This window comes from Oncorhynchus kisutch, linkage group LG3, assembly GCF_002021735.2.
Source record: "Oncorhynchus kisutch isolate 150728-3 linkage group LG3, Okis_V2, whole genome shotgun sequence".
Classification (NCBI taxonomy): Eukaryota; Metazoa; Chordata; class Actinopteri; order Salmoniformes; family Salmonidae; genus Oncorhynchus; species Oncorhynchus kisutch.
The window spans coordinates 64,838,821-64,855,600 of NC_034176.2; the positions used below are offsets into that span (position 1 = coordinate 64,838,821).

The 16,780-nt window shown below is 42.6% G+C and overlaps 1 protein-coding gene across 2 annotated transcripts; it reads right to left on the minus strand.

Moving 5' to 3' along the window:
- Nucleotides 1–2,100: 2,100 nt before the first annotated feature.
- Nucleotides 2,101–15,580, minus strand: LOC109887517 (beta,beta-carotene 15,15'-dioxygenase). 2 transcript variants are annotated; one of them, XM_031810889.1, is made up of 11 exons: nucleotides 15,451–15,580; nucleotides 10,537–10,665; nucleotides 10,191–10,320; nucleotides 9,859–10,006; nucleotides 9,602–9,770; nucleotides 3,892–4,112; nucleotides 3,520–3,771; nucleotides 3,316–3,421; nucleotides 3,080–3,174; nucleotides 2,869–2,980; nucleotides 2,101–2,715 (listed from the first exon to the last, which is right to left on the minus strand). In XM_031810889.1, exons 1-11 carry the CDS (start codon nucleotides 15,512–15,514, stop codon nucleotides 2,561–2,563), a joined length of 1,581 nt encoding a protein of 526 aa, XP_031666749.1. In that variant the 5' UTR covers nucleotides 15,515–15,580; the 3' UTR covers nucleotides 2,101–2,560. The 2 variants fall into 2 exon arrangements, with proteins under 2 accessions (XP_031666749.1, XP_020334467.1); XM_020478878.2 differs by having other exon boundaries at nucleotides 2,105–2,715; nucleotides 9,620–9,770.
- Nucleotides 15,581–16,780: the final 1,200 nt, after the last annotated feature.

Here is a 16,780-nt window from a genome sequence, read left to right on the forward strand (position 1 = left end):
TAAGCATTTCTCAACGGCTGGCCATGCCTTCCGCCTGGCTACTTCAACCTCGGCCAACAGCTCCGCCCCCCCCGCAGCTCCTCGCCCAAGCCTCTCTAGGTTCTCCTTTACCCAAATCCAGATAGCAGATGTTCTGAAAGAGCTGCAAAACCTGGACCCGTACAAATCAGCTGGGCTTGACAATCTGGACCCTCTATTTCTGAAACTATCTGCCACCATTGTCGCAACCCCTATTACCAGCCTGTTCAACCTCTCTTTCATCTCGTCTGAGATCCCCAAGGATTGGAAAGCTGCCGCAGTCATCCCCTTCTTCAAAGGGGGAGACACCCTGGACCCAAACTGTTACAGACCTATATCCATCCTGCCCTGCCTATCTAAGGTCTTCGAAAGCCAAGTCAACAAACAGGTCACTGACCATCTCGAATCCCACCGTACCTTCTCCGCTGTGCAATCTGGTTTCCGAGCCGGTCATGGGTGCACCTCAGCCACACTCAAGGTACTAAACGATATCATAACCGCCATCGATAAAAGACAGTACTGTGCAGCCGTCTTCATCGACCTTGCCAAGGCTTTCGACTCTGTCAATCACCATATTCTTATCGGCAGACTCAGTAGCCTCGGTTTTTCGGATGACTGCCTTGCCTGGTTCACCAATTACTTTGCAGACAGAGTTCAGTGTGTCAAATCGGAGGGCATGCTGTCCGGTCCTCTGGCAGTCTCTATGGGGGTGCCACAGGGTTCAATTCTCGGGCCGACTCTTTTCTCTGTGCATATCAATGATGTTGCTCTTGCTGCGGGCGATTCCCTGATCCACCTCTACGCAGACGACACCATTCTATATACTTTCGGCCCGTCTTTGGACACTGTGCTATCTAACCTCCAAACAAGCTTCAATGCCATACAACACTCCTTCCGTGGCCTCCAACTGCTCTTAAACGCTAGTAAAACCAAATGCATGCTTTTCAACCGGTCGCTGCCTGCACCTGCATGCCCGACTAGCATCACCACCCTGGATGGTTCCGACCTAGAATATGTGGACGTCTATAAGTACCTAGGTGTCTGGCTAGACTGCAAACTCTCCTTCCAGACTCATATCAAACATCTCCAATCGAAAATCAAATCAAGAGTCGGCTTTCTATTCCGCAACAAAGCCTCCTTCACTCACGCCGCCAAGCTTACCCTAGTAAAACTGACTATCCTACCGATCCTCGACTTCGGCGATGTCATCTACAAAATGGCTTCCAACACTCTACTCAGCAAACTGGATGCAGTCTATCACAGTGCCATCCGTTTTGTCACTAAAGCACCTTATACCACCCACCACTGCGACTTGTATGCTCTAGTCGGCTGGCCCTCGCTACATATTCGTCGCCAGACCCACTGGCTCCAGGTCATCTACAAGTCTATGCTAGGTAAAGCTCCGCCTTATCTCAGCTCACTGGTCACGATGGCAACACCCATCCGTAGCACGCGCTCCAGCAGGTGTATCTCACTGATCATCCCTAAAGCCAACACCTCATTTGGCCGCCTTTCGTTCCAGTACTCTGCTGCCTGTGACTGGAACGAATTGCAAAAATCGCTGAAGTTGGAGACTTTTATCTCCCTCACCAACTTCAAACATCAGCTATCTGAGCAGCTAACCGATCGCTGCAGCTGTACATAGTCTATTGGTAAATAGCCCACCCTTTTCACCTACCTCATCCCCATACTGTTTTTATTTATTTACTTTTCTGCTCTTATGCACACCAATATCTCTACCTGTACATGACCATCTGATCATTTATCACTCCAGTGTTAATCTGCAAAATTGTAATTATTTGCCTACCTCCTCATGCCTTTTGCACACATTGTATATAGACCCCCCCTTTGTTTTCTACTGTGTTATTGACTTGTTAATTGTTTACTCCATGTGTAACTCTTTGTTGTATGCTCACACTGCTATGCTTTATCTTGGCCAGGTCGCAGTTGCAAATGAGAACTTGTTCTCAATTAGCCTACCTGGTTAAATAAAGGTGAAATAAAAAAAAATAAAAAAATAAAAACATCAACGTAAACTCACTTTGGGGTAACTGGCGCCCTCTTATGGACCGGAGACAACCATCACTCTTTTCACACTTTATTAGGCCTAATTAAATAACAACAAATGGTACAATAATTTGTATTTTAAGGATTTTCCTTGACAATGCTATACAGGACAAAACTACATAAAAACATGAACAATAAAATACATAATTATGTGATTGGTGTGTTATATACTTAGTTAGCAAAATGCTAAAACATTTTCTTAAATATTTAATGGTAGATGATTTTGAGGATATCTATAATGGGTTCCCTTGAGATATAGACAAATTCAAGACTACACTGGCATTAGTCCATAGATAACTGCTCACATGTGTTGTGCAAAATGTAGCAATATTAGCACTGGGACATTGTTAAGAAAACATTTACAAGGCACTTTGGAATTTAAAGTATCTAATACTATCCCTATCGTTTCCCATAGTGTCTATTTCTTTGTGGAGGGTAGTAGGCTACTCTTGGAGTAAATAATTTCTTTGTCATACTAATTTTCCATTGGGATGAAGTATCCATGCATGTCCATGTGAAGCTCTGCATTCATATATGCTCGAGCTACCTCCTTGAAAGACTTTGCATCCAGCACCAAGATGAAGCCAGATTCCCCTGGATTGGAGTTGATGACTGTTGTCAAGACCACACCTGGACATAGGAGACATTTTGTTTGAATATGTTAGACAGACTTTCATTGAAATTCTAACTTTCTTCAGCATACATTGTGAATGTCTGGCCATTCAAATCAAAACATAAGTCTTCATATATTTAAGATTTGAGGACCATGTAAAGCAATCTCACCATCATCCTCTCCTTCTCCGTTGGGTCTTGGAATGAACACAGGCTCTGATGGCCAGCAGTTCTCCTCACTCCATTCAGTCCTCTCCTTTGTCTCAATGTCCAACTTCATGATCTATTTATTAAAGTTAAGTATATAGTTAACAAAATATTAGATAAGCAACACATGCAGTTATGTTCACAAAGGCCTAAATTAAATCACAGGGACTTTTACCTTAGTTGCCACTGCTGTCATTGCAACACAAGTCATGTAGACAAATCTGTACTTCTTGCCATTGAAGTCATAATTGATCCTGGGTAGTTCCACACCTGTAGATACATTTTGGGATTGAACAACAAAATCAACACGAGTATATTGTGAAAGAAAATGTTGGGGTGATATGTATTTTGAGTGTCTATAGAGGCACAAGAATTTAACAGAACATTGAGCAATACAAGTTTTGGTCTTACTGTCACAAAGCACCTCTGGCTGGCAGAGTAGTTTACCCTCTTTCTCTTTCACAGCGCTAGCTGTTGTGTATTGGAGTTTCACCATATCATCTCCAACATCAATCCCCTTCAGAAACAGTTCTCAACATTATAAAAACAGTTGACTACGCATTAGTTGAGAGCAATGTTTAAAAGTTAATATAGTAATCAGTTGCAAACCATTACCTTGTCAGTCTGTACAGGAAGGGCAAATCTTTTGCACTTTGGCACAGACATTGCGGAGGTCTTTGATTGTTCTTTTAACACATTTAGGTAGAACATGTTGTATAAGCTGGGATCTTCATAGGCGATAACATCAAAGATGACATGACCATCCTCTTCAAAGGCATTCACGTGATGGTACACTATCATTGCCTCTGTGTAGTACTTTATGCCCACTTCTTTGCCTGTCTTTCTATCGATCAGGTGAATCAGGGTCTGTCAAAATTGAAAACACAAAGGGATATAATTTCCATGAAATGGAAAAAACAACGTACTTGCACTTACATTGGACTCATTAAATTCATTGCCAAAGAAAATAAGTCTTATAACCCTTACATTTTCCTCAGGGAAAAACTTTAGACAACTAGCCCAGTTGACCCCTCTCATGTATGCTGTGGCCATCTTGAGGATGTCCAGTTTGAATGGCTGCTCAATGAAGATGAAGTAGTTGTCAGTCATGCCGAAGCTGTGGTAGTAGCTGGGGCTGAGGAGGGAGCGGCAGGGCACTGTGCAGATCACCTCAAGGTTCTTCAAGGCTGGAGAAGCATTGGCCTTACCTGATTAAACATATAAACAGATCATTTACAACCATTTACAGCTATTTGTAATGTTTTGTGAAAACTATCTGCTTCATGGTCAGGATACTTCTCTATCCATGGTGTAAAGTAATAAGACAAAACCCAGAAAGGTGATGGGTAAATGGTTCTGCTAAATGTTTGAGATTGTAAAATACAAGGTTATTGCTCAAATGGGTTAAAACATGACTTCAACCATTTAAAAAAGGTCTTGACCACTGCTATATGAGACTATGCATTTTCATCAGATACCAGTGAAGTTCAGAGTTTACAAGGTCAGTGGTCTAAAGTTTAACTCCTGGGGGGCAGACGTCTCTGCTGGCTGTCTCTATTTCCTTTTAATTGGTGTCGGTTTTAGACCTGACAACAGAGGTGTGGACAGTGATCAAGTCCAAGGCAGATACAACCTGGGGACTGGTGATACCCTATAACTAGGAATTAACTAACTCAAACAAAGATAGACAAGGTGATATTTTTGAAGATATACAGTACCAGTCAAAAGTTTGGACACATCTACTAATTCAAGGGTTTTTCTTTATTTTGACTATTTTCTACATTGTAGAATAATAGTGAAGACATCAAAACTATGAAATAACATATGGAATCATGTAGTAACCAAAAAAAAAGTGTTAAACAAATCAAAAATCTATTTTATATTTGAGATTCTTCAAAGTAGTCACCCTTTGTCTTGACAGCTTTGCACACTCCTGGCATTCTCTCATCCAGCTTCATGAGATAGTCACCTGGAATGTATTTCAATTAACAGGTGTGCCTTGTTAAAAGTTAATTTGTGGAATTTATCTTTCTTAATGCGTTTGAGCCAATCAGTTGTGTTGTGACAAGGTAGGGGTGGTATACAGAAGATAGCCCTATTTGTGTAACGGCGTTCTTCGTTTGTCGAAAGAGAGGACCGAAATGCAGCGTGGTGGTTACTCATGTCTTTAATGAAGAAAAGTGACGATACATGAAATAACTATAATAAATACAAAAACAACAAACGGAACGTGAAACTTATTACAGCCTATCTGGTGAACACTACACAGAGACAGGAACAATAACCCACGAAATACAAAGCGAACTCAGGCTACCTAAATACGGTTCCCAATCAGAGGCAACGAGAAAAACCTGACTCCTGATTGAGAACCGCCTCAGGCAGCCAAGCCTATACAACACCCCTAATCAGCCGCGATCCCAAATACTACAAACCCCAATACGAAATACAATAACATAAACCCCTGTCACACCCTGGCCTGACCAAATATATAACGAAAACACAAAATACAATGACCAAGGCGTGACAATTTGGTGAAAGACCAAGTCCATATTATGGCAAGAAAAGCTCAAATAAGCAAAGAGAAACAACAGTCCATCACTACTTGAAGACATGAAGGTCAGTCAATTAGGAACATTAAGAATTGTAAATTTCTTCAAGTGCGGTCGCAAAAACCATCAAGTGCTGTGATGAAACTGGCTCTCATGAGGACCGCCACAGGAAAGGAAGACCCAGAGTTACCTCGGTTGCAGAGGATAAGTTCATTAGAGTTACCAGCCTCAGAAATTGCAGCCCAAATAAATGCTTCAGTGTTCAAGTAACATAACAGACATCTCAACATCAACTGTTCAGGAGAGACTGTGTGAATCAGGCCTGCAAAGAAACCACTACTAAAGGACACCAATAACAAAGATACTTTCTTGGGCCAAGAAACACGAGTAATGGACATTAGACCGGTGGAAATCTGTCCTTTGGTCTGATGAGTCCAAATTAGAGATTTTTGGTTCCAACCGCCGTGTCTTGGTGAGACGCAGAGTAGGTGAACGGATAATCTCTGCATGTGTGGTTCACACCGTGAAGCATGGAGGAGGTGTGATGGTGCTTTGCTGATGACACTGTCAGTGATTTATTTAGAATTCAAGTCACACTTAAATGGCATGGCTACCACAGCATTCTGCAGCGATACGCCATCATATCTGGTTTGCGATTAGTGGGACTATCATTTGTTTTTCAGATGAACAGATGACCTCTGCATGTGTGGTTCCCACTGTGAAGCATGGAGGAGGTGTGATCAAATCAAATCAAATTTTATTTGTCACATACACATGGTTAGCAGATGTTAATGCGAGTGTAGCGAAATGCTTGTGCTTCTAGTTCCGACAATGCAGTAGTAACCAACAAGTAATCTAACTAACAATTCCAAAACTACTGTCTTATACACAGTGTAAGGGGATAAAGAATATGTACATAAGGATATATGAATGAGTGATGGTACAGAGCAGCATAGGCAAGATACAGTAGATGGTATCGAGTACAGTATATACATATGAGATGAGTATGTAAACAAAGTGGCATAGTTAAAGTGGCTAGTGATACATGTATTACATAAGGATGCAGTCAATGATATAGAGTATATAGAGTATATAGAGTATAGGGTAAGTAACATTATATAAGGTAGCATTGTTTAAAGTGGCTAGTGATATATTTACATCATTTCTCATCAATTCCCATTATTAAAGTGGCTGGAGTTGAGTCAGTGTCAGGGTCAGTGTGTTGGCAGCAGCCACTCAATGTTAGTGGTGGCTGTTTAACAGTCTGATGGCCTTGAGATAGAAGCTGTTTTTCAGTCTCTCTGTCCCAGCTTTGATGCACCTGTACTGACCTCGCCTTCTGGATGATAGCGGTGTGAACAGGCAGTGGCTCGGGTGGTTGATATCCTTGATGATCTTTATGGCCTTCCTGTAACATCGGGTGGTGTAGGTGTCCTGGAGGGCAGGTAGTTTGCCCCCGGTGATGCGTTGTGCAGACCTCACTACCCTCTGGAGAGCCTTACGGTTGAGGGCGGAGCAGTTGCCGTACCAGGCGGTGATACAGCCCGGCAGGATGCTTTCGATTGTGCATCTGTAGAAGTTTGTGACTGCTTTTGGTGACAAGCCAAATTTCTTCAGCCTCCTGAGGCGCCTTCTTCACGATGCTGTCTGTGTGAGTGGACCAATTCAGTTTGTCTGTGATGTGTATGCCGAGGAACTTCAAACTTGCTACCCTCTCCACTACTGTTCCATCGATGTGGATAGGGGGGGTGTTCCCTCTGCTGTTTCCTGAAGTCCACAATCATCTCCTTAGTTTTGTTGACGTTGAGTGTGAGGTTATTTTCCTGACACCACACTCCGATGGCCCTCACCTCCTCCCTGTAGGCCATCTCGTCGTTGTTGGTAATCAAGCCTACCACTGTTGTGTCGTCCGCAAACTTGATGATTGAGTTGGAGGCGTGCGTGGCCACGCAGTCGTGGGTGAACAGGGAGTACAGGAGAGGGCTCAGAACGCACCCTTGTGGGGCCCCAGTGTTGAGGATCAGCGGGGAGGAGATGTTGTTGCCTACCCTCACCACCTGGGGGCGGCCCGTCAGGAAGTCCAGTACCCAGTTGCACAGGGCGGGGTCGAGACCCAGGGTCTCGAGCTTGATGACGAGCTTGGAGGGTACTATGGTGTTGAATGCCGAGCTGTAGTCGATGAACAGCATTCTCACATAGGTATTCCTCTTGTCCAGATGGGTTAGGGCAGTGTGCAGTGTGGTTGAGATTGCATCGTCTGTGGACCTATTTGGGCGGTAAGCAAATTGGAGTGGGTCTAGAGTGTCAGGTAGGGTGGAGGTGATATGGTCCTTGACTAGTCTCTCAAAGCACTTCATGATGACGGAAGTGAGTGCTACGGGGCGGTAGTCGTTTATCTCAGTTACCTTAGCTTTCTTGGGAACAGGAACAATGGTGGCCCTCTTGAAGCATGTGGGAACAGCAGACTGGGATAGGGATTGATTGAATATATCCGTAAACACACCGGCCAGCTGGTCTGCGCATGCTCTGAGGGCGCGGCTGGGGATGCCGTCTGGGCCTGCAGCCTTGCGAGGGTTAACACGTTTAAATGTCTTACTCACCTCGGCTGCAGTGAAGGAGAGTCTGCATGTTTTCGTTGCAGGCCGTGTCAGTGGCACTGTATTGTCCTCAAAGTGGGCAAAAAAGTTATTTAGTCTGCCTGGGAGCAAGACAACCTGGTCCGTGACTGGGCTGGATTTCTTCTTGTAGTCCGTGATTGACTGTAGACCCTGCCACATGCCTTTTGTGTCTGAGCCGTTGAATTGAGATTCTATTTTGTCTCTGTACTGACGCTTAGCTTGTTTGATAGCCTTGCGGAGGGAATAGCTACACTGTTTGTATTCGGTCATGTTACCAGTCACCTTGCCCTGATTAAAAGCAGTGGTTCGAGCTTTCAGTTTCACGCGAATGCTGCCATCAATCCACGGTTTCTGGTTAGGGAATGTTTTAATCGTTGCTATGGGAATGACATCGTCAACGCACGTTCTAATGAACTCGCACACCGAATCAGCGTATTCGTCAATATTGTTATCTGACGCAATACGAAACATATCCCAGTCCACGTGATGGAAGCAGTCTTGGAGTGTGGAGTCAGCTTGGTCGGACCAGCGTTGGACAGACCTCAGCGTGGGAGCCTCTTGTTTTAGTTTCTGTCTGTAGGCAGGGATCAACAAAATGGAGTCGTGGTCAGCTTTTCCGAAAGGGGGGCGGGGCAGGGCCTTATATGCGTCGCGGAAGTTAGAGTAACAATGATCCAAGGTTTTTCCACCCCTGGTTGCGCAATCGATATGCTGATAAAATTTAGGGAGTCTTGTTTTCAGATTAGCCTTGTTAAAATCCCCAGCTACAATGAATGCAGCCTCCGGATAAATGGATTCCAGTTTGCAAAGAGTCAAATAAAGTTTGTTCAGAGCCATCGATGTGTCTGCTTGGGGGGGGGGATATATACGGCTGTGATTATAATCGAAGAGAATTCTCTTGGTAGATAATGCGGTCTACATTTGATTGTGAGGAATTCTAAATCAGGTGAACAGAAGGATTGATGGTGCTTTGATGGTGCTTTGCTGATGACAATGTCAGTGATTTATTTAGAATTCAAGTCACACTTAAACGGCATGGCTACCACAGCATTCTGCAGCGATACGCCATCCTATCATTTGTTTTTCAACAGGACAATCACCCAAAACCCACCTTCAGGCTGTGTAAGGGCTATTTGACCAAGAAGGAGAGTGATGGTACTGCATCAGATGACCTGGCCTCTACAATCACCCAACCTCAACCCAATCGAAAAGGTTTGGAATGAGTTGGACCGCAGAGTGAAGGAAAAGCAGCCAACAAGTGCTCAGCATTTGTGGGAACTCCTTCAATACTATTGAAAAGCATTCCTCATGAAGCTGGTTGAGAGAATGCCAAGATTGTGCAAAGATGTCATCAAGGCAAAGGGTTTCTCCTTTGAAGAATCTTAAATGTTTTGATTGGTTCTACACTTTTTTGGTTATTACATGATTTCACATGTGTTATTTCAAAGTTTGATGTCTGCACTATTATTTTACCATGTAGAAAAGAGTAAAAATAAAGAAAAACCCTTGAATGAGTAGGTGTGTCCAAACTTTTGACTGGTAGTGTACCTCCCGCAGTAGTGTCTGGAACCTTGAATAAGGTGTATTTAGTCTTTCCCTTCTCCGCTATTGAAGTTCCCATGTTGTAGGCTGTTCCGTCTTTATCGTAATGTGGATGGGATGTCACCAGGTTCACAGCAAGGTATTTCATGTAGTCAACCTAGTGAGATAACAAGATAGGCTTATAAACAGGTGTGTTCATACGTATGGTCATCCAGATGGCAACGCCAGTATTAACTTTAAATTACCTTGTCCTGAGTCTCCAGAGTCACAGGATCTACTTTGCGGATGTAGTTGGTTTCAGAGGTTGCATAATAATCCTTCCCATATCGAATGAAATTGTTGCCACAGTTGTCAGTGAAGTCTGGGACCGTGTGGTTAAGAAAGGTGATCACCCTGGAGACAAAGATCATTTAAATCAGCAACAGGCAAATTCATAGGGACAAATTAAATTAAATCATCAACAGTCAGATCAGATGCACTATCATGCCTGATCTTTTGCTACAGCATGCCAAAACATAATTGATTTCAACATCTTGCCTTTTTAATGTGCAAAAATGAACCATCTGTAATGTACTACCTAGATATGACATTTTTGCCTGGGTCCGGGTAGGCCATTGTCCCCATTTCAGACACAACAATTCTTTTGGCTGCCATGTTGTCTTTGTATGTGTCTCCACGTAAATATCTGCTTCTGTAGATTACCTCACCTGAAGAAAATAATTGTACACACACACCACACACACACACAATGATTTACTTCTATTGAGAGTTTAATTGCTAAATGTGGGAATTAATTGTACTCGCACAACCCATGGCGCCCATAGCACCAAAAAGCCCAAAAGCTTGCCAATTGGACTTATCATTAGATCATTTTGTTCGAGTTTCTATATCACAAAAAAGAGAAACACTTCCAGTCATTTTACCATCTTTGAATGTAAAGCTGTGCATCAGGGCCATCCCATCGAACCAGTGGTTGTATGTGGTATCCCCCACTGAGAATATGCCTGGCCCATTGCGCAACAACGTGCCTTGCAGCCAGCTTGGAAGGTTTCCTATATAAAACAATAGTTTAGTTTTACAAAACAGCATTGGGGGGGGGGGGGGGGTTTCCAAATCCACAGAGTTTACACACAGAGGAGCGTCGCTGCTCATTTGGCGGCCCATCAACTTAAAAATCGAATGTTTTTTTTACACATTGTACATTCATAGTGCACTGTACAAATGGGACAGCAAGCTTCACAAGGGCCGCCAAATACACAGCGACGCTTCTCTGGGTGTAAACTATTGGATTTAATTTCCAAAATCTGTGTCCCGGGAGTACTTCGTAATTTTGGCCTGCTTCACAGCGGTCACTCTGGCTACTATAACTGTAGTAGCCTAGTACTGGTGAATAACTAATAAGAGAAGAAATGTTCTTTGTTCCAGGAATGGTCTTTGTTCCAGGCCTCCAGAATATTGTTAATTGACTATGAGATACAATTTTGAAAACTGGGTTCAACATTTTGCGAAACAACCACATCCATTAGCCTTTCACATGGACATTATTTAAATCATTAAAAGCCTATAACTATGCGGTTCGTGCCATAAAGCTATTAACCGTCAGATTGTGGCAAATTGTGGGATGTCGTCATAGATATTAAAACCAGGGGATCTCTCTGACCCTGTATGTGTAGCCCATCTATCTGATGCGTTCTGGTCAGAAAGAGTATAACGTTGTTGCCACCAGTAGCATTGAATGCAAGGGAAGCCAGCAAGCATTTGGCCTCCCTTGACAAAAAAAATATATATATACACAGTGCCTTGCGAAAGTATTCGGCCCCCTTGAACTTTGCGACCTTTTGCCACATTTCAGGCTTCAAACATAAAGATATAAAACAGTATTTTTTTGTGAAGAATCAACAACAGGTGGGACACAATCATGAAGTGGAACGACATTTATTGGATATTTCAAACTTTTTTAACAAATCAAAAACTGAAAAATTGGGCGTGCAAAATTATTCAGCCCCTTTACTTTCAGTGCAGCAAACTCTCTCCAGAAGTTCAGTGAGGATCTCTGAATGATCCAATGTTGACCTAAATGACTAATGATGATAAATACAATCCACCTGTGTGTAATCAAGTCTCCGTATAAATGCACCTGCACTATGATAGTCTCAGAGGTCCGTTAAAAGCGCAGAGAGCATCATGAAGAACAAGGAACACACCAGGCAGGTCCGAGATACTGTTGTGAAGAAGTTTAAAGCCGGATTTGGATACAAAAAGATTTCCCAAGCTTTAAACATCCCAAGGAGCACTGTGCAAGCGATAATATTGAAATGGAAGGAGTATCAGACCACTGCAAATCTACCAAGACCTGGCCGTCCCTCTAAACTTTCAGCTCATACAAGGAGAAGACTGATCAGAGATGCAGCCATGGATGAACTGCAGAGATCTACAGCTGAGGTGGGAGACTCTGTCCATAGGACAACAATCAGTCGTATATTGCACAAATCTGGCCTTTATGGAAGAGTGGCAAGAAGAAAGCCATTTCTTAAAGATATCCATAAAAAGTGTCGTTTAAAGTTTGCCACAAGCCACCTGGGAGACACACCAAACATGTGGAAGAAGGTGCTCTGGTCAGATGAAACCAAAATTGAACTTTTTGGCAACAATGCAAAACGTTATGTTTGGCGTAAAAGCAACACAGCTCATCACCCTGAACACACCATCCCCACTGTCAAACATGGTGGTGGCAGCATCATGGTTTGGGCCTGCTTTTCTTCAGCAGGGACAGGGAAGATGGTTAAAATTGATGGGAAGATGGATGGAGCCAAATACAGGACCATTCTGGAAGAAAACCTGATGGAGTCTGCAAAAGACCTGAGACTGGGACGGAGATTTGTCTTCCAACAAGACAATGATCCAAAACATAAAGCAAAATCTACAATGGAATGGTTCAAAAATAAACATATCCAGGTGGTAGAATGGCCAAGTCAAAGTCCAGACCTGAATCCAATCGAGAATCTGTGGAAAGAACTGAAAACTGCTGTTCACAAATGCTCTCCATCCAACCTCACTGAGCTCGAGCTGTTTTGCAAGGAGGAATGGGAAAACATTTCAGTCTCTCGATGTGCAAAACTGATAGAGACATACCCCAAGCGACTTACAGCTGTAATCGCAGCAAAAGGTGGCGCTACAAAGTATTAACTTAAGGGGGCTGAATAATTTTGCACGCCCAATTTTTCAGTTTTTGATTTGTTAAAAAAGTTTGAAATATCCAATAAATGTCGTTCCACTTCATGATTGTGTCCCACTTGTTGTTGATTCTTCACAAAAAAATACAGTTTTATATCTTTATGTTTGAAGCCTGAAATGTGGCAAAAGGTCGCAAAGTTCAAGGGGGCCGAATACTTTCGCAAGGCACTGTACACTGCTCAAAAAAAAGGGAACACTTAAACAACACAATGTAACTCCAAGTCAATCACACTTCTTGTGAAATCAAACTGTCCACTTAGCAAGCAACACTGATTGACAATAAATTTCACATGCTGTTGTGCAAATGGAATAGACAACAGGTGGAAATGATAGGAAATTAGCAAGACACCCCCAATAAAGGAGTGGTATGAGGGCCCGACGTCCACAGGTGGGGGTTGTGCTTACAGCCCAACACCGTGCAGGACATTTGGCATTTGCCAGAGAACATGAAGATTGGCAAATTCGCCACTGGCGCCCTGTGCTCTTCACAGATGAAAGCAGGTTCACACCGAGCACATGTAACAGACGTGACAGAGTCTGGAGACGCCGTGGAGAACGTTCTGCTGCCTGCAACATCCTCCAGCATGACCGGTTTGGCGGTGGGTCAGTCATGGTGTGGGGTGGCATTTCTTTGGGGGGCCGCACAGCCCTCCATGTGCTCGCCAGAGGTAGCCTGACTGCCATTAGGTACCGAGATGAGATCCTCAGACCCCTTGTGAGACCATATGCTGGTGCGGTTGGCCCTGGGTTCCTCCTAATGCAAGACAATGCTAGACCTCATGTGGCTGGAGTGTGTCAGCAGTTCCTGCAAGAGGAAGGCATTGATGCTATGGACTGGCCGCCCATTCCCCAGACCTGAATCCAATTGAGCACATCATGTCTCGCTCCATCCGCCAACTCCTGGACTGTTTGTGGTGCAACGTGGCGTTGGTGGATGGAGCGAGACATGATGTGCTCAATTGGATTCAGGTGCTTTAGTCCAGATCTGGGAGGAGATCCCTCAGGAGGCCATCCGCCACCTCATCAGGAGCATGCCCAGGCGTTGTAGGGATTTCATACAGGCATGTGGAAGCCACACACACTACTGAGCCTCATTTTGACTTGTTTTAAGGACATTACATCAAAGTTGGATCAGCCTGTAGTGTGGTTTTCCACTTTAATTTTGAGTGTGACTCCAAATCCAGACCTCCATGGGTTGATACATTTTATTTCCATTGATAATGTGTGTGATTTTGTTGTCAGCACATTCAACTATGTAAAGAAAAAAGTATTTAATTAGAATATTTCATTCATTCAGATCTAGGATGTGTTATTTTAGTGTTCCCTTTATTTTTTTGAGCAGTGTACATTGATAGCCAATCAGCATTGAGCTAAACTGTGAATGATCCTGGTGCACCAAAAAAAAAGGAAAGCCAGTTTGGATTTGGCTTCACACCAATCACATCAAGCCAGACTTCATTGAGAGAAAAAAAATATTTCATTCTTGCCTCTCCTTGTGTTGTTGTCCTCCAGTGTCTGGCTAGCTAAAATTGTCCCTTTTCTAAATTAGCCATGGACAGAGATTTGAACTTGTGGTTTTACTTAATTCTCCTTACTGGCCAATGATTATAAAGGCGATTCTGATCCAACCAAAAATGCATAAGTTGTGCCTCTGGCCTGAGAGGATAGAAGTTCAATATGTAGCTAGATGTAGTAGGCTAATGTTTACTAGCTGGCTAATCATTGGCCATGAAATGCTTGCAAGCAAGCACTTTAGCCAGGTAGCTTATGACAACAAAAACTAAAAGCTTGTACTGTATGACAGTCATTGATGTTTCGGGACATGAAAGAGAGGAGGATGGCACTGGCGTTTCTCTACAAGTAGGGTGAAGCAACATGTTTTTCTACACACACAAACACACACACACACACACACACACACACACACACACACACACACACACACACACACACAGTGAGGGAAAGAAAGAAGTACCATGGACAGCCACATGATATTTAGCGTACATTGATTGGACTACATTGCTTTTGGAATATTTTAGTTGTCACTGTATTAGACTAAGCATAGGTGAGTTGATGTTGCCATTTTGATGTTGCCATTTTGAAGTTGAAATGGTGCTGGAATAGTGGAAGCAGCTCCTGTTTTCTTTGGAACTTGAGGTAACTCTCAGGTGTTCTAAATCAATAGTTGTTCAGTTGTCTGAAAATCTCAGAAACATTGATTTAATTGACCATGCTGTAGGTCATGTAACTTTGTTACATGCAATATGCTTTGTGGACTCCACCAGACAGATGTTTTCTCTGGTTTTGTGATGAAACAAAGTTATGGTTGAATTTATTCTGCCACTGCCTTTTCTTATTGTCTCGGGCTTAGGTCAATATCACGATGGCAAGGCATATGAACAGGATAAGAGAAAACAAAGCAATTATCACAACCCCTAAATTGTAATAGGCTATTTTTTCCTGGCTTGGCTTCTCTAGGGATTTTACCCACGCACTGCTACTGCCCTAGTTATACCTGTGAATGTTACTGCGCATGTTATGTCGATAATGAAAATGAAAATGATGTAAAGTTTCCATAACCATCTCACCAGGTTACTACATACCTTTGAGGTCTGCCTTCACTGGATCAGGTCTTTCTTCTATGTTTTTAGCGTAGTCGTAGGCCATCCTTCTTGAGATGAAAGACAAATATTCATGCGTTACCTTCCTTAGAAGTTATGAGAGACGAAAAAGGGTGTCGTTTATATATTAGACAAAAGAAACCACTCCCATTTCTGAGTTTCCAAGTAGTAGCCTAATATAAGCGCAAGACGCTTACATTTGAGTCATTTAGCAGACGCTCTTATGTGGAGCGACTTATAGTAGTGAGTGCATACATTTTCATACTTTTTTTTCGTACTGCCCCGCAGTGGTAATCGAACTCACAATGCTCTACCAACTGAGATACACGAAACTATAGCATATCATCTTTCTGTTATCTTGTCTACTGACTGACTATATTGTGTATGTTCCTGATCGGTCATTAGCAGTTCACATATGGAGCGAGATACCTGCCAAAAGGTTGAACGTACATACCATTAGGATCATAAGAAAAGTAAACTTGAAATTTAATCTGTGAACATAAACACCATGTTACGATTACCAACTAACATTTTAAGCTTGAACAAATCTTGTGTTGCAATTCTGACCTACAATAATACCTTTTAGAGTTTTGGCAGTGTCATCTCAAGAACGCAAAAACAATGACACCAAAAGGCCACACTAACAAGCATAAAAAAACAGAAGTCAGAGAAACCGGAATGAGGTATGTTGCAAGTTATCAAGTTAAAAGTCTCCATTCTCTATTACTCCTCAGTTGAGTTAACTTCACATATTGGTAGTTAATGTAATAGATTTGTTTGCCAGGGCAAATCTAGATAGCACTAGCTCTATTATGCCTTTTATCTCTGGGTGACGTGGACATCACCATGCTCGCACCTTATCAATATATGACTAATTCAATATTGCACCATCCCATTCTCTGAGCTCTATCTGCAATCATAACCAGTTGTATCTACCAAGAATAATGAAACATAGAATAATAAATGTTTGGTGAGTCTATGAATGATTTCATTATTTAATTGACTCACTGCTACTCAATATTTTTTTATTGAATATTTTGATATTCATCACTTAAAATCTTGCCAAAGCATATTCTGTAGGAGGGGTTCATATAAATTTAAAATAATTGTAGAACTCGATTTGTGTTTTCTAACTGTTTTTATTATAGGGCTCCCCTTAACAGGAAACTCTAGCTCACAGGCCTTTAAATATAGCCTCTAAATACATTTTAAACAAAATAGTTGAAGAAGCATGTGCAGTGGCAGTGGCTGATAGAAAAAAAAACGATTTGGCAATAAGAATAGGCAATAAATAGTTATGACCATTCCACTC

Excerpts from the sequence above, each read along its gene's own strand:
- LOC109887517 (XM_031810889.1), bottom strand. The coding sequence starts at position 15,514 with ATGGCCTACGACTACGCTAAAAACATAGAAGAAAGACCTGATCCAGTG. Across the intron at positions 3,772-3,891 it reads AGTTTTTCCCTGAGGAAAAT|ACCCTGATTCACCTGATCGA; the intron begins GTAAGGGTTATA and ends CAATTTTGACAG. Across the intron at positions 3,422-3,519 it reads TTCCTGTACAGACTGACAAG|GGGATTGATGTTGGAGATGA; the intron begins GTAATGGTTTGC and ends CTGTTTCTGAAG.